General features: G+C 42.7%; 1 protein-coding gene across 5 annotated transcripts in view; it reads left to right on the top strand.

Annotated features, from left to right (window-relative positions):
• BAZ2A (bromodomain adjacent to zinc finger domain 2A) overlaps nucleotides 1-26,967 on the top strand; it is a 305,747-nt gene that overhangs the window by 249,456 nt on the left and 29,324 nt on the right. For all 5 annotated transcript variants that reach the window (XM_033936980.1, XM_033936976.1, XM_033936978.1 and 2 more), the window contains 3 exons: nucleotides 71-231; nucleotides 11,619-11,902; nucleotides 17,757-17,889. In XM_033936980.1, the coding sequence (XP_033792871.1) occupies nucleotides 71-231; nucleotides 11,619-11,902; nucleotides 17,757-17,889 (578 nt within the window). The remainder of the gene's footprint in view (nucleotides 1-70; nucleotides 232-11,618; nucleotides 11,903-17,756; nucleotides 17,890-26,967) is intronic.

Below are 26,967 nucleotides of genomic sequence, written 5' to 3'. Positions count from 1 at the left end.
GAACGGTAAAGAGAAGGTGAAGGAACCAGATAATGCAGTAATTTGTGCTTTATAATGTCTCCTGCTCTAGATCCCATCTTTCACTTCAGGTCCGGTCCAGGGAACTCTGTATGTTGGGAGACACTGAGGAAATGGTCTGTCCAAGATCGGACATACGAAGTGGACCTGTCCATTCTGCAGTGGGTGGAGGACCTGGAGCAGCGAGTGCTGATGTCAGACCTGCAGATCAGGGTAAGGGCTGTGTAGGAGTCATAGAAACCTAGGGTGAACGTTATAATCAGGATTTAAGTATGAACTTCACTTCTCCCACAGGCCTCTCAAATGGTAAAATTTTCAGGTACTCTTCAGGTTTGGCAAATAAATTTATTTTTATATGTAAGTCTTTTTTATTGCTCAGTCAACCAACTACAAAGTCAGTATGGACTAATATAATAGTTATTTGTGTTATGTCCCTTCCGGATTCAGTACGCTAGGTGTTCAAAGCTTGCTGAACCTGGATGAAGTATGATGGTTTTCCCTAGCACCTGACTAAGACAGGCACGTATTTGTTTATGTAACGGATTAGTCATCCATAAATCTTACAACAGAGCCCCCAGCAGTTTTCAATTTTTGCAAGCAATCTGTGCAGAAGTCGTCTGCTCCGCTTCTTTTCTTATTTTTTGCTTAAGTTTGTCTTTTTTGGTGGCTTGATTGCCGTGAGACCCCTTTCTGGTGATTGGAGTAAAGAGCACAGTCCCGAAGAGCTGGACTGCTGTTTCACAAAGAAACTTCGGTGGACCTGTATGCCACCATCCTCAGACTTGGGATCCATTCTCTTGGGAGTTTGCTTGCCCTCTGACCTTATCAGGGGTTTAAGGGCAGGCTGTATGCGTTCTGAGTAAAAGACCCTCCAGAATTCAGGGTGCAGGTTGCGTTTCCTGCCTCTGGTCGCATGGCATGAGTTCGTGGGGGTGGAGGTTACAGTTGGAATCCATTTGACTGGCAGTTCAAAGATGTTCAAGTTGGTCATTTGGAACAATTTCTGAGGCAGAAAATCCTGTTCCTCCATTCAGCTGCAGTGTAACAGAGTTGACAGGCAAGCACTTCACAAACTAAATACACCTCCATTATTTCCTATGGGAGCTTTGGGAGTGTTCTGTGGAACACGGTAAAACTCTTTTTTTTTTCAGAGTTTCTAAGGGTAGGGTTCAGGTCTCCCACTACTCCAAATAATTATTTTTTTTTTTGGATTTTGTTTCTTTTTGCCGTTTTTGGCGCGAATTTACTGGCAGCGACCATCTTGGATTTTTATCAATTTTTTTTCAAAGTTTTATTTCTGCCTCAAAACCCCTCAATTTGATTAAAAATCTTTTGGGATGGACTCCTCAGCCCCTAATCAGTTGAATGTGTGCATTGATTGCGCCGGATTGGCGCCAAATCAGTGACAATGTACTGTAGCGTGCTGGGGGAAAGGGCGGTAGCTTCGGGCTTCACCTCCTCCAGTTCTTCCAGGGCTGGGGAGCCGACCTGGGTCCATGATTTCGGAATAAAGTCTCACCCAGAGGCCTTTCTGGAGTCTGACATCAAATGCCTGCATTCTGAATATGGGGACTCTTTTGGCAAGGTGCGGGCACCTCATCAGGGCCCTACAGTGGACAAGGGATGTGACATTTTATTTGGCGTCTCTGGAAAGCATATTCCTCGGTCCCAGCTCGTTTGACGCAGCCGGTGGGCACATAGGTTTCTTCTAAGTCAGTTGTGCCAGTGGCAGAGATCCTTTTTCAGGAGCCCTCTTGTCCAGCTATGGCAGAACTTGATTGCATTAGTTGCCATATGGATATTATGCCTCTTTTGTCTCCTGACACTTCTTCTATTTTGGATCCAGTCAAAAATAAAGAAAAGGGCAAATAACTCAACCAAAATACTAATGTTGAGTGACCAAAAAAGGATATAGCAACTATTATAAAAGTCACTCTATGTGTCTTTACAAAAAAAATTCCATCAAAAAAATTCCATATAACAGCTGAATAACATTTGATGGAATTTTTTTGTAAAGACACATAGAGTGACTTTTATAATAGTTTCTATTTTGGATACGGCTGATACCCTTGCTGGGACTGGTCAACATGTTCTCTCCGAGAGTCCAGATTTGGGTGAGGATCTCTCTGCCTGCAGACTTTTAAGCATAGCTCTGTCCACCATTTTATTGCTGAGGTTCTGAAAGAGCTCAAATTGGAATCTCCACCTTCCACTTCATAGTGTTCGGTTATGGACTGTTCTAATGTGCTGTCCTCCTTTGTTCCATCTCATCCGCAGCTTCTTGGTCTGATTATGGAAGAATGGGAGACCCCAGAAAGCTCTTTCAGGCTCTTTAAACTATGACTAAGCTTTATCCACTGTCTCCTGATTTTCAGCAGTTTATTGAGCAACCTAAGGTGGATTCCACTGTGGCACAGCCACCCCTAGCAATGGAGGAGTCATGCTTAAGGACTCCCAAGATCGTAGAGTGGACATTATATTGAATAACTTTTTGAAGTTGCTTCTTCAGGTATCAAGGTGGCAGCGGCTGCCTCATTTGAGGTGTGTGCCTTTCACACCAGTGTGTGCCCTTGTGGAAGCCCCATTCGAGCCACTACTCTTTTGGATCTGATGATCAAAACTGTCTTTCTGGTTGCCATTATTTCAGAGCTTCAAGATCTTTTGTGCAGGGACCCTTTTCTCCAAATCATGGATGCAGGAATTGTTCTCTATATTGTACTTTCCTTTCTTCTGAAGGTAGTTTCTGCCTTCATGTCAACCAGGAGGTTCGTTTGTCTATATTTCATTCCACAGGCTCAGAGAGAAAAGATTATATTTTGTGCAAGTTGGACATTAAGAGAGTCTTGCTCCACTATTTGGAGAGGACTAATGATTTTTGTCTGTCTGATCATCTCTTGCCCTCAAAGCTCCTCCTCGATGTGGTCGGCCAGCGTCTAAGACCTCAATTGCTCGATGGATTTGTATGGCCATTTCTGAGACTTATATCACCTGTGACAAGCAGCTGCCAGTTTCCGTTAAGGCCCTCTTGATTAGAAGTGCTGCTGCTTTGTGGGCAGAGTCTTGCGTGATTCATCCAGATAAAATTTGCAGGACAGCTACTTGGTCCTCTCTTCATACCTTTACCTGGTTTTACCAGGTGAATGTGGCGGCTTGCTCTGATACCGCTTTTGGGACCTCAGTGTTGTGGGCAGGCTCTTCTGTCCTTCCCTAGACACTGCCATTGCTTTGGTACATCACATAACGTACTGAATCCGGAAGGGACGTAACAGAAAGGAATATTAGGTTTTCATCTTCGATAATCTTCTTTCTGTTAGTTCCTGGAGGATTCAGTATGACCCACCCTCTCTGTGTAAGCTCAATTATTTTAAATCGCCTGTCCAGCCAGTGGACGGATCCTGTGGGGAGTTTGCTCTTCTGTGAAGATGCATATTGCTGTAGGCTGTTTCATGTATGTTGCCTTTGAGCCTGTTCATTGCTTATTTTCATGTTTTGCAGAGCAGACCAGTTCGGAAATTGTTTATGTTGCTGGGGCGCTTCCCTAGTATCCCCTTCCTTGTCATGGATTTGTTCAGGTATGTTGCTAGGCTTTGGCACTGAACCTTCAGGGGACTATTAACTCTCTCTCTCTCTAAGGTGGGAGGAGCATGTGTTCAGAAAAATGTTAGTCCCTGGAGGATTCAGTACGCTAGGTGTTTCAATCATTCTTGCAATCCGGAAGTTGCAGAAATCCTAACAAAAAGAAGATTATCAAAGGTGAAAACCTAATCTTCCAAACCTAACCATATCCCAATCTCTAATGGTCCAGTGACCCTTGTTACCTCAATGCAACAACAATAAATAATACCATTCTCTTCCCTCCCTCCCCTATTCCCCTTCAGTCTCCCTCCCATCTCATTTCCCCTAACATGTTTATTTTTACTTTTCTAAAAATTTTACAGGAGCCTAAATACCTTGGAATCTCTATGGGTGGAAATTCATTGTGTAAAGGGGAAAAGGAGAGTGATAGGAGTTTACTACTGTTCGCCTGGCCAGGATGAACAGATAGATGCAGCAATGTTATCAGATATTCTGTTACGTCCCTTCCGGATTCCATAAGCTAGGTATTCAATCCCAACCCGCAATCGGGAGTTGCAGAAATCCACAAACCTTTCTGAGCACATGCTCTACCCCCTTAGCCTGAGAGTTACAATTTCTGCAAGCAATTCGTGTAGAAGTCTCTTGCAGTTGCTCTTCTTCTATTTCTTTTTCTTTTTTTTTTTTTTTTTTTGCTTAAAGTTTGTTTGGGCGGTGGCTTCAGTACCTTGAGACCCCTTCTGGTGATCCCTTGTTGGAAGAAAGGAAGCAGTCCCGTGGAACCAGACTGCTGCTTCATAGAGAAACTCTGGTGGATCTGTGGAGCCAGCCTGCTGTGTGGCACTTGTCCAAATGGACCTGTTTCTCCCACCGCTCTATGTAACTTACAGCAAATGTAACTTCTCTGCAAATGTAACCTAGCTGTAAAATAACTTCACCGTAAATGTAACATCGCCAAAAATGTAAACGTAGCATCACCGAAAATGTAACTTCGCTGTAAATGTACAGTATCTTCATCTGTAAACTGCATAGAACTTCCATGGTAATGCGGTATACAAGAATAAAGTTATTATTATTATTATCTTTTGATCTCTGCTTTTCCTGCATGTTTTTTGTGAGCAGTATAGGAGATGATCTCACCACAGACAACTGCTTTTGCAGCCTCCCAGAAAAGAGAAGGTTGGGAGGCATAAGCCTTATTGTCAGCCATATAAAGCTTCAAATGCTCCCGAATCAGAGCATGGAATTTGGTGTCAAAATAAAGGTGTTTTGGGAACCTCCATTGCCTTGACCTGGAGGCAACCCTAACATCCTGCAACTCCATCCAAACGAATGTATGGTCTGATACACAGCATGGCCTTATTCCTGCTAAGTGTAATTTTGAAGATGAAGAAGAGAGTAACAAATAATCTATTCTACATTGAGTACCATGTGCCCAAGAGATACGTGTGTAATCTATGCCATTGGGATGTAAAAATCTCCAAGAGTCCAACAGATCCAGGGATTCACACAAAAGAGGGTCCCCCTTCGAGTAGTCAATAGGGGTTACCCCTGGGTTGGAGGATCTGTCCAGTAGAGGATCAAAAACTGTGTTGAAATCTCCCCCCATATTAACGGACACCTTTGAGGTAAAAAGGGTGTGGCCTATGAGACTTTTGAAGAAAGTGCGATCATAGACTTTTGGAGCGTATATGCTGATGAGTACCAGTTCCTGCCGATTAACAGATATGTGAGCAATAATGTATCTACCTTGAGCATCTGCATAAATTGAATGTTTTTCCACTGCAAGTCCCCCACCCACCATCTACAAAGCTTAGCGTGTTCAGAGATGGACAGATGCATTTCCTGAAGTAATGCTCTATGTGCTTTATGATGGTTCAACTGTTGTAATATCTTACTTCTCTTTATGGGCAAGTGGATGTCCCCCATGTTCCATGATATAATCTTACAAGGCATAAGGTAGAAAGAGAGCAAACCAAGAAAGCAGAATAAAACCATACCCAAAGGAGTCAGATATCCCAGCCTGTACCCAGCCCCACTCTACTAGCTGGTCCCATTTCTTCCCGTAACCCTGTACAGAGCCAAGCAACTTAAACAGTCTACCACTCAACCTGCGGTCATACAAATCCCCAATCCCCCCAACTCCCCCCCCTTCTGAAGCCATAGAGGCATATACCCCCTCCCCCTTGCAGAACAGGAGCCAAAATCGGCTCAAGAGAGTCACGTCTGGTGCCTGCTATCCCCCATGAAAGGAAGCACCAGGTTAATCAATAAAAAACCAACAACTTGCAAATCTGTATCCAAAAACACAATAATAACCCCCTTTATGCGTGACACCAGGTGGTCAGCCTGAATCCCAAGGCTGAATGGAAGCAGGCATCCATGAGAGAGAACAATGTTCATAGGAGGCTCTGCAGAGGTCCCTGGTATGTGGGCGTCAGACAGTATCAAGGGAACAAATAAAAGTATCCGGAACGTGATATCAAGTATCGCTGAGCAACATCAAGCTGATGTACAGACATCTGGTAATAATTCACAAACAAATGTCTATGTAGTAACAGGATTCTCTGCCAAGGTATTCAAAAAGTCCTGAGCCGATCCAGGGTTCTCAAAAATCAGGTCCTTACCATGGTATATCTGTAGTTTTGCTGGGAAGAGCAAAGAGAAATGTATCTTCCTTGTGGTCAGAGAAGAGCATACTGGTACAAATGCCTTCCAGGTAGCTGCTACCTGAGTCGAGTAGTCCAGGAAACATAATATTTACGGCACTTGTATAGGAGGTCTGAGCCCGAATGAACGGCTCTCATAAAGGCCTGTTTGTGAGCAAAGTGGAGGAGCCGTAGAATAATTGCATGTGGTTTAGCATTGGCCTGGCGTGAGGGCCCACCCGATGAGCCTGTTCAATTCTCAGGGACCCCCAGCTGTGAGTCAAAAGAAAAAAAATGTCCATAAACCACTTTTCTAAGACTTAGGCTCCGGGAAGTCTCAGGGATGCCAATTGGTCAGAGGTTGTTCCTCCTAGATCGATTCTCCAGATCGTCCAGTTTATTTTCCAGTTCAGTGATCCGTTTTTGCATGGAACAGATGGGCCCCTCCTTTGCTGCCATTTGGTATTCCAGCTCTCCCACTCATAGAAACATAGAAGATGACGGCAGAAAAGGGCCACAGCCCATCAAGTCTGCCCACTCCAACAACCCTACCCCCTTGAATTTACCCCCCTAGAGATCCCACATGTGTATCCCATTTCCTTTTAAAATCCTTCACGCTGCTGGCCTGAATCACCTGAGGTGGAAGTTCATTCCAACGATCGACCACCCTTTCGATGAAGAAGAACTTCCTGGTGTCGCCATGAAATTTCCCACCCCTGATTTTCAGCGGATGGCCTCTTGTGGCAGAGGGGCCTTTAAAAAAGAAGATATCATCCTCCACCTCAATACGGCCGGTGATATATTTAAACGTCTCTATCATGTCTCCTCTCTCTCTACGTTCTTCAAGTGAATATAGCTGCAATTTATTCAGCCTTTCTTCATACGGGAGGTCTTTGAGTCCCGAGACCATTTTGGTGGCCATTCTTTGAACCGACTCAACTCTCAGCACATCCTTTTGGTAATGTGGCCTCCAGAATTGTACACAATACTCCAGATGAGGCCTCACCATGGATCTGTACAATGGCATTATAACTTCGGGCTTCCGGCTGATAAAACTTCTTCGGATGCATCCCATCATTTGTCTTGCCTTTGATGAAGCCTTTGTCTTCGCTAATGATCACCCCCAAATCACGTTCCGCCTTGGTCCTAACTAAGGTTTCACCATTTAGTGTGTAAGTTTTGCATGGATTCCTGCTGCCGAGGTGCATGACCTTACATTTTCTAGCATTGAAGTTTAGCTGCCAAGTCGAGGACCAATGTTCCAATAGAAGTAGGTCCTGCGTCATACTGTCTGGTAAAGTGTTCTCACTTACTATGTTGCATAGTTTGGCGTCATCGGCGAATAATGTGATTTTACCCTGAAGCCCCTGAGTCAGATCTCCCACAAATATGTTGAAGAGGATCGGGCCCAAGACCGAGCCCTGAGGCACTCCACTGATCACCTCCGACGTTTTTGAAGGGGCACCATTTACCACCACTCTCTGAAGTCTACTGTTTAGCCAATCACCGACCCATGTAGTTAACGTCTCTCCCAGTCCCATTGATTTCATCTTGTTCAATAGTCTGCGGTGCGGAACGCTATCAAAAGCTTTACTAAAGTCCAAGTAAACGACGTCCAGGGACTCACCCACATCCAGTTTCCTTGTTATCCAGTCAAAGAAACTAATCAGATTGGATTGGCAGGACCTGCCTCTGGTAAATCCATGTTGGCGGGGATCCCGTAGATTCTTCTCGTCTAGGATTGTATCTAATTTATGCTTAATTAGTGTTTCCAGCCCCATGCTGTCTAAACGTTTGTGCGTCACCTCTGCCCTGTCAATGATACTTTGTAGTTTTTTATCTAATACTGCCTCCACTGCTGCAGTCACCTTGGCAGTTATCTCAGCCATCTATGCTGCGCACACCAAAGATAGTGGTGAGGACAGGCTCCGCCATCTTAGGTTTGAGGCCCTTCTGTTTTTCTTACTCTCTCCGCAAAGATTTTGATGCCATAAAGTCACCCAGCTGAATTCAGGTTCCTCCGAATCATTTGCCAAAGATTTGTGCTGCTTCCGAATGTCCCAATAATGAGGTTTAGCAGATTAATTGGGGGAAGCGCGGAGCTTCTCCATTCAGCATCCATTCCATTTTATGGCACCACGTGACTCCCTCTGTTGATCATTTCTTTACTGCCAGTAACGTCCAGGAGGAGTTTTCCATCCCAATGCAGCAGTTTCTGTTGTTTCATCAAGGAATTCATCCTTCAGAGTGGCTACCTCCTCACGGTTCTTGCACTGTGAATGTCGGAGTGAGCTTCTTTACAATGTCATTCCAATCACATCATGGCCAAGTGCCTTGGCAACAGCACCAGTGACAATTGTTGCACCCCTGTGTGGCAAATTAATATGATCTAACCCTTCGGCAACTTCAGAATGTGCAAGGATGTTCACCTTTGGCCGTTTTGATCAAGAACTGAAACAAGGGGCTTCCGACTTCAAAAAACAGCATCTGTCTGAGTCAACTTCAGCAATATTCTTGGAATCGGATAATTCACTAGTCAGAGGGAGAGAAGAAGCAGTTGGCTGTGTAGAACTACTGACAATGACATTTTCTGCCTCTATGTTGACTGCAAACTTACTAAATATTTTTTCTTGTGCTATCTTTTTATCCTCCTCCTTTGCAAGTACATTGTCAATGCTGGCCATGCTGTTTGATGAAACATCTTGTCTCTGCATGATAAGAAATTGTTTGTCTTTTTCAATTTTCATTGTGACTAATGCATCACTGGTGGCAACATCAAAAAGATGGACAAGACGTTCTTTGAAAGCTTCTTGATTCACCAGATCATGTTCATTGCATCCATGCTTGTTCTTTTTTTAGCTTCTCATATTCATCATAAAGCTTCATCAATATGCGGATCCCTGAGTCTATTCACTGTTCGCGTGCTGCCAAATTTCCAAGACCTTGAACATGGTCAGATGAGCTGCTTTCAAAGCAGCCTTTTTGTCAGTGTGTAAGTACATAATCAATTGAAGAACATCCCCATTGGTTGGAAGATGTGAACTGGACAATTCATCAGTGCTCTTTCCTAGCAGCCATACTTTAGCACTGCTTCTAGTCTTTGACATTCTCACTTCTTAGTTTTTATCCTAAAATGTGACAAGGATTTGGTTGTCAACTGCCTATTTATCACTAAACTAACTTTCTGCTTTGCAGCAATACTAGTACTAAGTTGTTATTATTCAAGTAACAATAAAACTATTGTCAACAACAGTTTCAAAGAATAGCTATTTAGTATTCAACCAGAATTAAGTAACAGTTTCTAATCACATTACCACATTGTTATGAATAGCCAGCCGCATTATGAGGATATTGAGGGACAACAAAGGAGTCTTGAGGAAGAAATGTCAATAATTCAGCCACAGGTATGCAGTTCAAAGTTCACTTCATTGATAGTAGCACTGCGAGGACTCGAAGACTTGACACTGACAGTTTTTCGTCATTTATGCCTTTGTCAAGAATCTATTGAGCCATGACAAGTTAAAAACAATACTAAAAATAATATGAAGCACATAATATAAACTAAATTATGCAGATAAATGATACACTTAAAGATACTGACTGAAAGTAAAATGAAACTAGAAAGTAGAAGGGTAGAGAAGAATAGAAGGCTAGGTGAATGTAATACAGAAAGAAATCTGGTGATAGAAGAAGTAGGAGACTGCATAACGCAGGTTGAATATGTCAGTATCTTTAAGTGTATCATTATTTATCTGCTTAATTTTATTCTTTATTACTTGTGTACTTCCATTAGATGTTTATCCGATTATAAATGTCCAACAATATATTTAGTTATAGCTCATTTTCAAAATTTCAATGTATTGGTCTATTTGTCTTTGCTAATTGATTTTATCATTTTTTTTATTCAATAATTTACATATAAATATATATATATTTTTTTTTTTGCTTGATGTAATGATTTTATTAGTTTATTAGTTTATATTATGTGCTTCATATTATTTTTATTATTGTTTTTAACTTGTCATGGCTCAGTAGACTCTTTTTTTTTTTTTTTTTTTTCAAAATCTTTATTCATTTTTTCATCTTACATCAAGTACACCATATTATATCAATTGAATCAGTAGACTCTTGACAAAGGCATAGGTGCCAAAACACTGTCAGTGTCGAGTCTTTGAGTCCTCTCAGTGCTACTATCAATAAAGTGAACTTTGAACTTCACTCCCGTAGCTGAATTATTGACATCTCCTCCTCACGACTCCCTTGTTGTGTCTTGATTGATTGTTGAGGCCTCCTTTGGCTCCCTTTTTGGTGAGAATATTGAGGGACCATGAGCAACCTCTAAATTTGTCCCAAACTTTTAACCATATCTTATCTACATGAGTTAGAACATATTCAGACTTGTGGAAGCATATTCTGATAAGGTCGAATTTTTACCAAAAACTTATGGACCACCCTAATGCCCCCAGCTCAGGACCACTGTGCCAATGACCATACTAAATACACTGTCATGGCGAGAGAATTCCCCAGCTGTTTGAAAGGCATAGAGAAGGTGGAGAAGGACAGATTCTTAGCAGGGCCAACAAAAACAAGAGGGCATTCAGAAAAGTTGAAGGGAGACAGATTCAAAACAAATGCTAGGAAGTTCTTTTTCACTCAGAGGATGGTGGACACCTGGAATGCGCTCCCAGTGGAGGTGATAGGGCAGAGTACAATATTGGGCTTCAAAAAAGGATTGGATGACTTCCTGAAGGAGAAGGGCATCGAAGGGTACAGATAGAGGGTAACTATACAGGTACTAAGTGAATGGGGAATAAAGAATTTAGGTTAAGGACCACTTACAGGTCGCGGACCTGGGGGCCGCTGCGTGAGCGGACTGCTGGACGCGATGGACCACTGGTCTGACCCAGCAGTGGCAGTTCTTATGTTATGTTCTTAAATGTGTATGCCCTGGTTCTGACAGAGCTGAAGACCAAAGAAGCAGGAGAAAACTGCCAGGTCATAAAAAAAATCTGTAAAATTAGCTTAACTAAAGTTGCTTTATTAATCCACTTGGATACATAGATGCCAAACCGATCAAAAAGGGATCAGCTACAACTTAAACCTTTATTTCTGCAGAATTAGCTGAAGGACATAGCAGTCGGGGAAGCAGATAACCTTCACAAAGCTATCACATATTTAAACATGTAAGGCCTTGTTCTTCTTTGTAGAATTATGGCTGTATTCTGAGCATAAATATACAAGTTAGTTTGTATAAAAAGAAGAAGATACATGTATTTAGCTAAACTCAGTGGAATGGGTCTCTGCAGTCTCTCTTGTGAAAGCCCTAGGTATGGGAGCAGGACCCCACAAATTGACTGACTTTGACCATTTCATCTGCAGGGGTGGATGTGTTTAAATCCAGACTCCACTCGGGAGGACCTGCAATACTATGAGCATAAGCTGGATCCCCTGGATGACATCACAATCCGGGTGAAGAAGGAAGGAGTGATGTTGCATCGGGAAGCCAACCACCCACTGGACCTAGCAGTGCTGCGACTGGCCGCACTAGAGGAGAATGTGGAACGCAGATACTTGAAGGAGCCACTTTGGGTGCAGAGCGAAGTTGTGACAGAAAAAGTGGTTGTGACTCATCCTGATGCCCCAGAGCTTGGCCAGACAGAAGTGTGAGTATTGAACTCCCCCTTTTATAGTTTCTGTACAGAGGAGTTACAAAAGACACACTTTTTGTTGATGCCGATATGTAATATGGATGAAAATTTCTCATGCTGCTCTAGGTATATAGCCTCGTTTTTTCAAGTGTGAACACACTAATCACTCCTAAAGATAGGCTATTAGCCAAGACTTGTTCTAAAGGCAAAATAGCTGCGGGCACTTGAGATCCACAGTCTCTATTCCTAATACGATTAAGTAAAGATCTTCTTGATCTAGCATTAGCCTATCTTTAGGAGTGACTAGGTATATAGCCACCATATATGGATGAGAAGATAGTGGTGGTTGTTTTTATGTCTATGTGTTTTATGACAAATCTATTATGAATGTTTGATATTGGAAACCGCTTAGATATTAGGTGGTATATAAATGTATTAAATAAATAAATAATCCTGATGCTTCCAAAAAGTACTTCCAGAGATGTGGTGTCAGCGGAGGGTGTACCTCATTCTTTTCAGGACCTACAGGCGGAGGATTTCCTGGAGGCAAGAGATTGGTTTTTCCACCGTCAAGTGTCTCATTATCTTTTCTCTTTGGATGCTGCTACTTTGAATGAAGATATGGTGGATGTGGTGTGTGAGACCTTGACTCTATTCCACTGACCATGATCAGTTTATCTTTTCATCAAGTCAGTTTGGGGAGTTTCAGTGCCCCCTGGGACTTATGAGGTCATGGCAGCTGTGTGGAACCAGGATCTTTCCCCCTCTGAACAGGTTATGGGAGATGGACTTAGTCTTCTTATGAAACATCTTCCTTGGCTGACTTGTTCCATTGTTTTGAAAGAACAGTAGTACAAGTTTCTTCTGTGACTGAATGTGTCACCTTACCAGGCTTATGTCTCTGGGTTTCCATCTCATGCTCAGTGCGTAAGTGCCAGTCCACCCCGGCAGGCTTGCTTCACATGTTCTGGTTGTGTGACCGAATTCAGCATTTTTGGCCCTTTGTTGCACTGTATTTACAGACTGTTTTGCGAATGCAGATTCCTTTGTGGGCGGATGTTCTACTCTTTTCTCCAGTTGTTACTTTGGGTTTGTCTAGAGGGGGAAATTTGTTGCTGCAAAAAACCTCCTTACTGGCTAGAAAATGTATCTTTTTGTTGTGGTGCCAAGTTGAACCGCCCACTATTACTATGTGGAGAAACGAACTATTCACCTTGTTAAAATTCGAATATCTGGATGTCTGTAGGGGTAGTCCTGGTCAGTGGAGGAAATTTATGAGAATCTGGTCTCCTGTTTGGGAGGGTCTGTCCCCATAGCTAGGAGTTCTCTTTTGAACTTTTGACACTGGAGTGCTGGGGGTGGATGTGGTGGGGTGGGGGGTTAGGGGAGGGAAGGGTCTTTTGGTGGGGGGTTTGGATCTCTTAGGTGTCCGTGAAGGATTAACACAGATAACCTTGCTTGGTCTGCTATTGTCTGCTGTATTGTTGTTGAGTTTGGTATGTAAACAAGAAAATTTCAATAAAAAATTATTTAATAAAAAATAAAAATAATAGGGAATAGACACTACATGGAGCAGTATTTATGACCTTTACAGATAACCTCCCATTTTTGTTCACTTCAAACATTTTCTGTTTAAAAGTTGGACGGCCATATATGTGTCTTCTAGAGAAGGATTACATTTGAGGAAAGGACCAGTAGAGCCTGGAAAGCCCATGCGCTGCAGCATCTTTAGATAATTTTTATATTGGTTTTATGACTGTTGTATCTAGGGATTATAGTTTTGGGCCCTGAACTGTTTAAATTGCACTAAGCAGGTCAGGAGGAGATATTCAGTGGCACTTAACTGGGCAGTGACCCTTAGAATAGAATTTTAGAAAGGATATTCAGCTCATAAAATATGAACATCCAAGTCTCTGTCCAGTGGCGTACCGGGGGGGGGGGGGGTGTCCGCCCCGGGTGCATGCTCCAAGGGGGTGCACAGCTGGCCGGATCCAGAACCTCCCACGCTGCTCCAAATGGCACCTCAGCGCGGCTGCCGTACTTATAACAGAGCAGAGTCGGCAGCCGGGCTGAAGTGAACGAAGGTCCCGCGATGACTGCGCCGTCTGCCGCCTCTGTTCTGGAAGAGGTAAGTGACGTCGGGGGGGGTGTGGACCGGCAGCCGCAGTCATTGCGGGATCTTGCCGCAACTCCCTGCGTCTGCCGGCCCAGCCCCCTCCGAAGTCACTTACCTCTTCCATCCGGAACAGAAGCAGTCATCGCGGGACCTTGCTGATTTGGGATGGAGAAGGAAAGGAGCATAGTAGAGTGGTGAAGGGAGAGAAAGGAGGTCAGGGTGGTATGAAAACATGGTGAAGGGTGAGAAAGGGGGTCAGGGTGGTATGGAAGGGTGTGGAGGGTGAGAAAGGGGGGGTCAGGGTGGTATGGAATCATGGTGAAGGGTGAGAAAGGGGGTCAGGGTGGTATGGAAGGGTGTGGAGAGTGAGAAAGGGGGGTCAGGGTGGTATGGAATCATGGTGAAGGGTGAGAAAGGGGGTCAGGGTGCTATGGAATCATAGTGAAGGGTGAGAAAGGGGGTCAGGGTGGTATGGAAAGGTGAGGATAGTGAGAAAGGGGGTCAGGGTGGTATGGAAAGGTGTGGAGGGTGAGAAAGAGAGTCAGGGTGGTATGGAATTATGGTGAACGGTGAGAAAGGGGGTAAGTGTGGTAAGGAAGCATGGTGGATGGAGAGAAAGGGTCAGATGCTGATGGAAGTTCGGGGAAAGAGACATAAGGGGGAAGGATACTGCATGGAATTGGGTTGGAGGGAGAGAAAGGGAGCAGGTGCTGATGGAAGTGGGAGGAAGGGATAGGAGAGAGCGAAATGCCAGACCATGTGGGTATGGGAGAGGGAATGGAAGAAGAGGAGAGGAGAGATGCCAGACCATTGGAGGAGGGAAGGGGAGAAGATGGATGCCAGACTAATGGGGGGTGTAGGGAGAAATGGAAGGGGATGCATAAAGTTTCTAGAATGGGAATAGAAAGAGAGAAGATGCCATATAGAAGGGGCAGAGAGAGGGTAGACAGTGGATGAAAGGAAGAGAGTGACAAAAAGATGAGGAAAGCAAAAACCAGAGAAAACAAGGTAAAAAAAATTCTATTTATTTATTGCTTTAGGTGAGATGCATTGCTGTTTCTGTGGTGTTGCATTGTATGCAGAGTCCAGCTTCTTGGTGCTTCAGTTTAACCTTTGTCTACGTTTTTTTATTCTATCTCCCCATTTACAAAACTGTAGAGCGTTTTTTAGCGTTGGCATCTGAGCTGTTACCACCGTGGCTAAAAACCACACTATAGTTTTATAAAAGGGGGAGGGGTTAGTTTGTGATTACATACTAGGCTAAGGTGTTTTCTGTATTCTGTGTGTTCGAAAAGACATGGTTTTCTGTTAGGATTGACTGTGTAGGATTGATCTGTACTAGTCTGGCTTGTTTAGTTTTACAATGGGTTTATTGATGTACTGCTCACTGCAGTATGTAAGATGCTGCCTTTTCCTAGGTATTCTTGTGTGATGTGTGGATTGTTACTAAAAATCATGTTTTTCATACAGATGGGGGGTGCCAAAAAATGATGGGCCCCGGGTGTCACATATGCTAGGTACGCCACTGTCTGTCAGATATGGATGCCCATTTTTATTGTATTTTAGAATAGGATCTGCTGACATACTTGAGATAAAGATGTCCAAGTCCTGGCTATGTACAGCATGAACATCTGAACTATGAACAGTGCAAAACAAAAGATATAATGTCTGTGTGGCAGCATAAGAACGCTTATATTATAAAATGGACATTGAAGCTAGAGGAATAGCCTAAGGGATAAAGCAGCCAGCAGAGATCCAGAGATTGCTTGCTGAAATCCCACTGTAGCTGTTTGTAATTTTCTTTTCTTTTTTAAAATTGTGAGCACTCCAGAAAAATACCTACTGTGACTTCTCTTACTCCCTCCACTGGAGAACTGCTCAATTAGAGCACCTTTCTGTAACCTGGATATGCTAAGTACTAGAGAATGACATAGTGGCTGTTAGCTGCGGCTAGCCACGAGTAACCCGCTGAAACGGGGAGAGAAAAATAGTGGTCGCCGCGGGGACGGGGACAAAGCTATTCACCGCCCCGTGGAGCAGTGAATGGTCTTGTCTCCGCAGTGAAGTAAGGGAATGCACGCGGTCACCGATTGCGTGGTTCAGCAGCTCTCTCCCGCCCGATCACCGCTATCCCACCATCTCCCTCCCTTCTCCTCACCTTATGTGGTGAATTTCAACAAGTTGCGCGCAGCTGCTTGAGTTGAATCTTCTCCTCTGACGCAACCGGAAACAGAGGAGGATAAAATTCAACTCAAGCAGCCATGCGCGACTTGTTGAAATTCGCCACATAAGGTGAGAGGGAGGGAGGGAGATGGCAGGATGGCAGCGATCGGGCGGGAGGGGGCTGCTGGACCGTGCGATCCATGACTGTGCATGTTCCCTCACCTGGGCCAAGGAGATGAAGTAAGAGGGAGACAAATATTGAACCCAAGCAGGAAAGAGAAAGGGGAGAAGGGACAGGCAGGTGAGCCAGATGCTGGAAGCGGAGAGAGAAAGAGGGAAAGATGCTAGATGAGGTTGAAGAGGAGAGAGACGCACTGATGTGGAAGAGGAAGAGAGAGGAAATCTGGACACAGGAAGGTAACAGAAACAGAGGAGAAATTATGTGCATGGGGGCATAGGGACAGAGACATAAAGGGGAAATAATACATGGGGATGGTATATGGACATAGGGGGACAATGCTGGACAGAGGAGGGAGTATACAGATACAGAGGAGAGATATTAGAAATGGAGAAAATAGGAACACAGAAGGGAGATGGTTTGTGCGGATGGGATCAGATGTTTTGCTGGGACGGGACAGGGACAGAGACCGAGCTCTCGGAGACGGGACGGGGATGAGTTCATGGGGACGGGGCGTAGACAAGGACAAATTTTTTTCCCCGTATCATTCTTTTCTAAGTACCAAGTCTAAATGCAGTCACCCATCTTTCTGGATTTAGACATCCCTTCCTCTTCTAAGTTGGAGTTGGACATCCATCTTTTGGCTACTCCTTAGTCCTGCCAGATCACACCCTCTTGCCATATGGACATACTACAATTTTAGACGTCCATATTCTGGTTTTATAAAATCAGGATTTGGACATCTGAGCAATATGGATATCTAAATGCCAGCTTTCAGATTTCCAAAATATAAATACAGATTCTAAAATAACTACCTTAGTATCCTTTGTGACTGTCACAACATTGTTCGGTCAGTGCCAGGTTGGTCTTGAGCAGTGCCAGTGCCCACACAGATAACAAGGCAAGTAGGATCACATAAAGAGCAGTCTTAACTTTGTCCAGTTAGCTATGTGGATTCTGCACAATATTGGCCATACCCGTATAACTTCTGGGTACCACCACTGACCTGATATTCAGTGACAATGCCTGGATATTGCCAGCACTGAATATTTGGGTCTAAATTAACTTGTGGTGGTCAGCAATTATAAAAATGTTGGCCACCACTAGCTCAATATTGGCCCACTACATTTTACAATTTGTAGACACATAATGACAGAAGCCCTCATCTTGCTGTTAGTGGATTGTGGCACAAGTGTAAACCGGTTTCATTTTAAGAAACAGTTAAAAACTCAGTTGTTTGTTACTGCACTTTTGTGATTTGGTTTGTTTTTATGTTATGTATGTTTTAATTGATGTAAACCGTTTAGTTTTTTTGTAAATGATTTAAAAAAGTTTTAAATAAATAAGCTTTAAGCTGGATGAGAAGAGTAATGAAGGAACTAAAGTAATATGCCCGTTTTCTTTTACCCCAGAGAGTATTTAATCACTCCCCGGTTACGCACCTGGAGACAGACCCTAGAAAGATGTAGGAGTGCTGCACAGGTCTCCTTGTGCCTGTATCAGCTGGAAAAATCTATTGCCTGGGAGAAGTCTATCATTAAGGTGGTAAGTGGGGAGGGGGTCTTCTTTCCCTTCCTCTTTAAGTGACAAGCAGGTACTGAAGTTCATCCTTGAGTTCTATTCTGGGTCTCCTATCCATGTTGACGCTCATGTAACAGTGTCATATTTTCTTCCCCCTCACTAGTGTAGACACTAGGGTATTTCCCTCTATCAGAATACGAAGAACGCAGAAAGTGATATTGGCTGTATCTGAGGAGCGCTGCTGCATCCCCAGTCTTTGAAGAATTTTATTGTTGTCTGTTGATATGGCTGGGTTCCCAGGGGCAGGCTAGGGCAATGACAGGAACAATCTGAATAGCTGAAGTCCTCTTCTCTGGTCCTGGGGGGCTCAGTGAAGGCGATAGGACTTAAGCTGGGATTTATATGAGCAACTTGTCTACCTGTTACACCTGTTCACCCTCTCCAGGGTAGGGAGAACGAGAGGGCACTCTCTAAAGTTGAAAGGGGATAGATTCCGTACGAACGTAAGGAAGTTCTTCTTCACCCAGAGAGTGGTGTAAAACTGGAATGCTCTTCCGGAGGCTGTCATAGGGGAAAACACCCTCCAGGGATTCAAGACAAAGTTAGACAAGTTCCTGCTGAACAAGAATGTGTGCTGGTAGGGCTAGTCTCAGTTAGGGCACTGGTCTTTAACCAGAGGGCCGCAGTGTGAGCAGACTGCTGGGCATGATGGACCACTGGTCTGACCCAGCAGCAGCAATTCTTATGTTCTTATTAGATAGACTGTGAGCCCATCGGGACAGATAGGGAAAATGCTTGAAGTACAAGCAGTCCCCAAGTTACAAACACCTGACTTAAATACGACTCGTACTTCTTTTGATTTCACTAATTTGTATTTCCAGTGGCATAGACTCCTACACTTCACCTGTAGCAGATTTAGGAATGATGCACAGCCACATTAAGAACAGTGTGTGGTTATGCATGCTGTATTTTAGAGGGTACACTGGCAGAGACCCAGGCCCTTTTTGTCAGTTGGGAGCAGAGGTAAGCAGCAAGAATCTTAAAATCTACAAGTTCTGAGTTACATGCAAATCCGACTTAAAAACAGATTTAAAAATGTAACTCATTGTTAACCTGGGAACTGCTGATAGAAGAACAAGTGTTTTGTCAAGATATGATTTGAGAAAGTGGAGTTTTTTGAACACATGAAGCCCAACTGAGGTTTTTTCTCCACTTTCATTTTTCTTTTTCATGCCTTTTTTTTGTTCTTTTCTGATGTGTTAATGTGGTACTATTCTCTTTCTATACTCTCTAATACATTAGCATTATGTGTTTAATGCAGGGGTTCAATATACAGCGGAACCTTGGTTTACGAGCATAATTCATTCCAGAAGCATGCCCGTAAACCAAAATACTCGTATATCAAAGCGAGTTTCCCCATAGGAAATAATGGAAACTCGCTTTGATACGTTCCCACCCCCCACCCCGAGGCCAGCGGCGCTGCTCCCCCCCTCGCTCAAATCGGCACCCCCCCGACCAACTTTAACTCAACCCCCATCCGGCACCAGCACGAGAACTGGCATTGCTCCCCCCCCCCGCTCGCAAGGGCCCCCCCGCTCGAATTGGCACCCCCCCCCCCCCCCCCGCTGCACCGGCACGCAGCCCACAGAACGTGCCGGTGCCGCTTGAAGATCTTCTTCCTGCCTCTGCCGGCTTTGAGCATGCATCTGCACATGCTCAAGCCCTTCTAATTCTCCCTCTCGCTGAGATTCTTGGAGAATCTCGGCAAGAGGGAGAATTAAAAGGGCTTGAGCATGCGCAGATGCATGCTCAAAGCCGGCAGAGGCTGCGTGCCGGTGCCAGATGGGGTGGTCGGGCGGGGGGTGCCTGTTCTCGCGTGGGGGGGGGGCAATTTGAGCGGGGGGGGGCCTTTGCGAGCGGGGGGAGCGATGCCAGTTCTCGTGCCGGTGCCAGATGGGGTGTGTGTTAAAGTTGGTTGGGTGGGGGGTGCCGGTTCCAGCGGGGGGGAGCAGCACTGCTGGCCTCGGGTGGGGGGGGTGGGAACGTATCGAGTGGGGTGCCGATTCGAGCGGGGTGGGCCTTTGCGAGTGGGGGGGAGCGATGCTGGTTCTTGGGGTGGGTGCTCACAAATCGAGTCAACACTCGGTTTGCGAGACAAGTTTTGCGAGAATGTTTTGCTTGTTTTCTAAAACACTCGCAAACCAGGTTACTCACACACCGAGGTTTGACTGTAATTATTTATTCTAGAGTATGAGTTTTGGAGATTAGTGGTTTAACATACTCTCTCCTATTATTGTGGTGATGTTAAACCTCCCCAGACCTTTTATATCGGGTGCCTGTGCACTGACTGCTGATTCAAGCTTGGATTATGTTCAAATTTGTCTCTTTAATCTTTAAATTGTATAAGATTTCTGGTCCTGAATGAATAGCTCAACTTTTTCTAAGCTGGTCTGAACTTCAAGGACTAAGGTTAATTTAATCCTATATTTCCCTTTTATTTCTGCAATATGTTTAAAAAAGCTGCTATATGAGAACTTGTAGCTATCAGGCTATATTAGTTTGAAATATACTACCATTAGATATGAGTTCATAGTAGTCCTTTCATCAATTCTTAAAACATTTTTTAGTTTTACAGTCATGTGAAAGAATTTGGACACCCCATGAAATATTCAGCTCTTTCTTAAGAAATGTTCACATATCGATGTCAAATCTTTTTTTTATTTATTTCTGGAAAAGAAAGTGATGTAATTACAGGTAAACAACAAACGTTTTCCTTAATTTACTCGTGAAACAAAAGATATCCACAAAAGTATGTATTCTGAGGAATAAATTAGGATACCACATAGAAACATAGAAATAGACGGCAGATAAGGGCCACGGCCCATCAAGTCTGCCCATCCCAATAACCCTCCCCTACCTTTCTCTGTGAAGAGATCCCACTTGGCGATCCCATTTTGACTTAAAATCAGGCACGCTCCTGGCCTCGACCACCTGCAGTGGAAGATTATTCCAGTGATCAACCACCCTCTCGGTGAAGAAGTATTTCCTGGTGTCACCGTGTAGTTTCCCGCCCCTGATTTTCCACGGATGCCCTCTTGTTGCCGTGGGGCCTTTGAAAAAGAAGATATCCTCCTCCACCTCTATACGGCCCGTGAGATATTTGAACGTCTCGATCATGTCCCCCCTCTCTCTGCGTTCCTCGAGTGAGTATAGCTGCAATTTTTTCAGCCTTTCCTCATACGGGAGATCCTTGAGCCCCGAGACCATCCGGGTGGCCATACGCTGGACCGACTCAAGTCTCAGCACATCTTTGCGGTAATGCGGCCTCCAAAATTGTACACAGTACTCCAGATGGGGTCTCACCATGGATCTGTACAATGGCATAATGACTTCGGGCTTCCGGCTGACGAAACCCCTACGTATACAACCTATGATTTGTCTAGCCTTAGATGAAGCTTTCTCCACTTGCTTGGCAGTCTTCATGTCCTCACTGATGATCACCCCTAAGTCACGTTCTGCTACAGTCCTTTGTAGGATTTTACCATTAAAGGTGTACGTCTTGCATAGATTTTGGCTGCCCAGGTGCATGACTTTACATTTTTCGGTATTGAAACTGAGTTGCCAGGTCCTGGACCAGTGCTCCAGTAGGAATAGGTCGTGCACCATACTGTCAGGCATTGAGTTTCCGTCTGGCCCTGTGCTTTGGTCTGACGTGTTCCTGCCTACTACATTGCATAGTTTGTCGGCGAATAGCGCTATTTTACCTTGAAGTCCCTCAGCCAAGTCCCTTATGAAGATGTTGAATAGGATCGGGTCCAAGACCGAGCCCTGCGGCACTCCACTGATCACCTCTGTCTTTTCGGAGGGGGTGCCATTCACCATCACCCTCTGAAGCCTACCTCCAAGCCAGTCCCTAACCCATGCTGTCAATGTGTCTCCTAATCCTATAGAGATCATCTTGTTCAACAACCTGCGGTGTGGCACGCTATCGAATGCTTTGCTGAAATCCAAGTATACGATGTCTAGGGACTCCCCAACATCCAGCTTCCCTGTCACCCAGTCAAAGAAGCTGATTAGGTTAGATTGGCAGGACCTCCCCTTAGTAAATCATGAGAGGAGCCACCACCGCGTCTTTCAACTAAAAAATACAATACGGCAAGGCGAGCAGAGAACAGGGCAGACCGAAGCTCCGAATCTGGTGTTGTGCGGGGGGCGGAAGAGCAGCAGCAGCAGCCACCGCCGCCATGGAGCCGCTGCGTAGCGAGGAAAGCGGCAGTTGGCGGCGCGTGCACCCGTCTCCCTCCTCTCCCGGCCGCGGCATAATGCAGTTCCCGGCCAAGCTCTGCCAGCAGCTCCTGCAGTGGCTGAACCAGCAGCGGCAGGCTGGCTTCTTCTGCGACTGTGTCGTCCGCATCGGGGAGGCCCAGTTTCGGGCTCACTGGAACGTGCTGGCCTCCTTCAGCGGCTACTTTGGGGCCCTGTGCGGAGAGAGCTCCGGCTGTAGCGTCTTTCTGGATCAGGCGCAAGTGGAAAAACTTTTGCACTTTATTTACACGGGTCACGTCAGTCTGGACAGGTAAAAAGATTTACTGCTCCAGCGAGGGCTTCTTTTAGCCGAGGCATCTTCCGCTTTTGCCGTTGGGTGAGAGCCATCACTTGCTTGGTTTAGAAAAGTATGCAAGGCTGACAAGCGTGCCCTTTTCTGCCTTAAAATATCAGCCTTAGAATGAGTGGCCACTTCATAACATTTTGGGGAGAGGCTTCTGTTTTGGGTGTGGGGGAGGGAAGTGGAGGAATGCCAAACTTAAGATTTAAATTTTTGCCCCTTTTTTTTTGCCTTTTTAGTCAGGGGGGAGGTAAAACAAAGGGAGAAGGATTGCTGCTGGATAAGAGGAACAGTGAAGGTGAAAGGAAGGGAGATTGGACAGGGGAAGCAGGCAAGGGGTGGTGATGGACAGCCAAGGAAAAAGAAAGACAGAAATATAGAAAGCGGCTAAGGAGAGAGAGAAAGAAATAAAGACAGACACACACACACACACACACATATTCTAGCACCCGCTAATGTAACGGGCTATAAGACTAGTAGCAATATAAAATCTATCACATAAAATCTAATAGACCATTAATGATAAAACCCTACCCGCTCACCCTTCATCAATTATTCTATATAAAATATATTATACTATTATTATAAACATAATTATAAAAATTTTCTCCCCAAATCCTCCCTCCCCCTGAGTGTGCATATAATAAATCTAAAAAAGGAAGAAAAATGATGCCTATTCATTACAATACTTTTCCAATGGCCCCCAAATCTTTGTGTAGTTATTATATTTCCCTTTTTTGCAACGCTATTGCTCTTTCCATCTTAAAAATATGACATAACGAATTTCACCAGAATGTGTAATTAAGATTATTGTAATTTTTCCAATTATTGGTAATATGTTGAATGGCAGCCCCTGTCATAATTAATAAAAGTTTGTTGTTTTATGATGATATTTGACTCTTTTTCTCATAACTCCAAATAAAACAGTATCATAGGAAAGCGCAACATGGTTTTCCAATAAGGAATTTACTTGAGTCCAAATTGAATTCCAAAATAACTTAATACACGGACAATAATAAAGTAGACGGTTCAATGTCCCTGGTTCCAGATTACAATGCCAGCATCTATTAGATTTAGAGCTATCTAATTTTTGTAAATGAACAGGGGTCCAAAACACTCTATGTAACAAAAAGAACCAAGTTTGTCTCATAGATGCTGACACTGTACATCTCATTCTCCAAGACCAAATTCGTGGCCACTGAGATGCAGAAATCTGATGCTTAATCTCAATGCTCCAAATGTCTCTAAGACCACATTTTGTTTTTTTATTCAAGTATCCAGATAATAATTTATACCACAAAGCGGCTTGATGTCCTAGGAAGTCTGCTTGGAAGCATAGGAGCTCCAGGCCATATTGATTATTAAGATTCTTCCATTCAGGGAACCCCACCTGAATAGCCTGCTTCAACTGCAACCACTTAAAACTTTGTGATTTATTAAGACCAAATCTATGTTGCAATTGTGAAAACTCAAGCAGTTTACCATCTGAAATAACATCATGCAGAGTTCGAATACCTGCAATAATCCAGTTCTTCCATATGACTTGATATCCGCCAAATTTTTTTTTTTTTTTAATTTCTTTATTCTTTTTCAAACTTACATCAAGTGCACAAAAAGAACAACATGAAATACTATCATATAACACTTGAACATCATACATTATATTCTTAATATGTAAATTAATTAAAAACCCTTCCCCCTCCCATCTTTCTATACAATCATTAAAACTATCATATTCCTTCAAAATTTCAATTTCGCTACATCTTATCTTCCAATCTCCCCACCCCCCTATGTATATTTTCAAAGAAAAATGATGCCTATTCACTACAAAAATCAACCATCGGTCTCCATATCTTTAAAAAAATTTTATAACTTCCTTTCTGTATTGCAATTGCTCTTTCCATCTTGTAAATATGACACAGGGAATTCCACCAAAACGTATAATTGAGATTACTATAATTTTTCCAGTTATTAGTAATATGTTGCATAGCAACACCCGTCATTATCATCAAAAGCTTATTGTTATTTATCCATAAGGATTGATTAGTTGATTTATTAATTGGAATAGGTAATAAATTGCTAATAAATCTCAATGTTTTCCATGTATCCATTAAAATTTTATTCTCCTTATATTTCCTAGGCATATTAATACTTGGCACATGAACTAAATTTAAAGGGAACAAGAGGCGCCATTCTAAATACAACCAATCTAGGGCATTATCTATGAGCTCTGGGAGGATCCAATACATACCTTGACGTAAAATATAGGCTTGATGATACCTATAAAAATTTGGAAAATTTACCCCACCCTCCTCAATTGGCTTTTGTAAGGATACTAAAGCAATTCTAGGCATTTTACCAAGCCAAAGAAATTTCGTAAGAATACCATTAAGCTTTTTATAAAAGGACCCTTGAAAAAAAATTGGTTTCATACTCATTTGATAACAAACCACAGGCAAAATCATCATTTTAATAGTTTGAACTCTCCCCCACCAAGAAAGATGTAAAGGATTCCATTTCTCACATAACTCCGTAACTCTTTTCAATAAAAATTTTTCATTTTCTTTCACTGTATCCTAAATAGTAATCTTAATTTGAATACCTAAATATTTTAATCCATCTTCTTTCCATACGAATGGAAAAGAATCAAATAATCCTTTACACATTTAAAGGTAAAATTTCTGACTTATTCCAATTTTGTAACCTGAAAATTTACCAAATGTATCAATCAATTCCAACAAGCATGGAATGGTAATCTCTGGATTTCTCAAATATAGCAGAATATCATCTGCATAGGCTGAAACTTTATATTCCCTATCTGAAAAAGGAATACCCTGTATCCCTTTGCTTGTTGAATAGCTTAATAATAAGGGTTCTAATTCAATATCAAATAGCAAAGGAGACAAAGGACAGCCTTGTCTAACTCCCCTCTGTAAATAAAAACGCTCAGATAACGTATTATTAATATTCAATCTCGCAGAAGGGAAGCTATACAATAATTTAACCATTTGTATAAATCCAGAACCTATACCAAACCAATCAAGTGCTTGATACTGAAACTCCATTCAACTCTATCAAAAGCTTTCTTTGCATCCAAAGAGACAGAAAAAGTCGGATCATCCAAATTTTTGGATAAATTTAACATATGCAAAGCTAATCTAGAGTTATTAGAGGAATGTCTTTTAGCAACAAAACCAGTTTGATGCATATCAATAATATAAGGGAGAGCCTTGGCTAAACTAAGCGTAAAGCCAATATCTTAGCCAGAAGTTTTCCATCCACATTTATTAATGATATAGGCCTGTAGTTCGAAACCAAAGTGGGATCTCTATTTGGCTTAGGCAAAACAATAGTTACTGATTCAGCCATAGTACCCGTAATACAACCTTTAATAATTTGTGACTGATATAAATTTAATAAATGAGGTAAAAGGACATTTTGAAATGATTTATAAAATTCTACAGTAAAACCATCACCACTTGGAGCGGATCCAACTCTAAGAGACTTCAATGCTGTTTCTACTTCTTTTAGAGATATAGGCTCTTCTAAACTCCTTTTTATATGTTCAGGAACCTTCGGTCCAATAATTAAATTTAAAAAATCTAATCCATCTTTTTCTCTATCTACATAAGGCTCAGAAGAATATAGGTCTTTATAAAAATTTAGAAATTGCTTTAATATTTGTCCAGTCTGATTATTTATAATTCCTTTATCATCCTTTATTGCATTAATATTATTTCTTCTTTTCTTTGCTTTAAGATAGTTTGCCAGTAATCTCCCCGCCTTATTAGAATTTCCATAATACAATGTTTGTTTAGAAAACAAATCTTTCCTTATCATTTTTGAAGCTAATTCATTATATTTACCTTTTGCTTTTAAAAGAGCTTGCAATGTGTCGTGTTCCCATTTATTTATCAATTTAGATTCTAATAATTTAATTTCTTTTTCCAAACTCAAAAATTGAGTTTTAAGTTGTTTTCTAATATAAGCAGAATAAGAAATAATAAAACCTCTCATAGTAGCCTTAAAGGCATCCCATAAATTTTCCATGGAAGTGTCCTCTGTCAAATTAAATTGAAAAAATTCACTAATTTGAATTTTGAAATCGTCCAGGAATTTGTCATCCATAAGCAATGTATTATCAAATTTCCATAAAGGTTTTCTATACTCTTGTTGATCTAATTGTAATTCAATCCATACTCCTGCATGGTCAGATATAATAATTGGATCTATAGAAGCTTTAATCACATGTTGAACTTTATGAGTTGGTACAAAAATATAATCTATTCTTGAAAAAGACTTATGAACCTGTGAACAAAATGAAAATTCCTGATCATTACAATGAAGAATACGCCAGATATCTTTTAAATCACTTGACTGAACCAAATTACCTAACCCTAATGATTTTATATTTTGCTTGGTTTTTTTTTATCAATTAATGAATCCATCACAGCATTAAAGTCTCCAGCCACTACTAAATTAGAAGCAGCCAGTGG

This window comes from Geotrypetes seraphini, chromosome 3 (assembly GCF_902459505.1).
Source record: "Geotrypetes seraphini chromosome 3, aGeoSer1.1, whole genome shotgun sequence".
In the NCBI taxonomy this organism is placed as follows: Eukaryota; Metazoa; Chordata; class Amphibia; order Gymnophiona; family Dermophiidae; genus Geotrypetes; species Geotrypetes seraphini.
The sequence above is the reverse complement of the archived record's forward strand: the minus strand, read 5'-3'. Positions and strand labels throughout refer to the sequence as shown.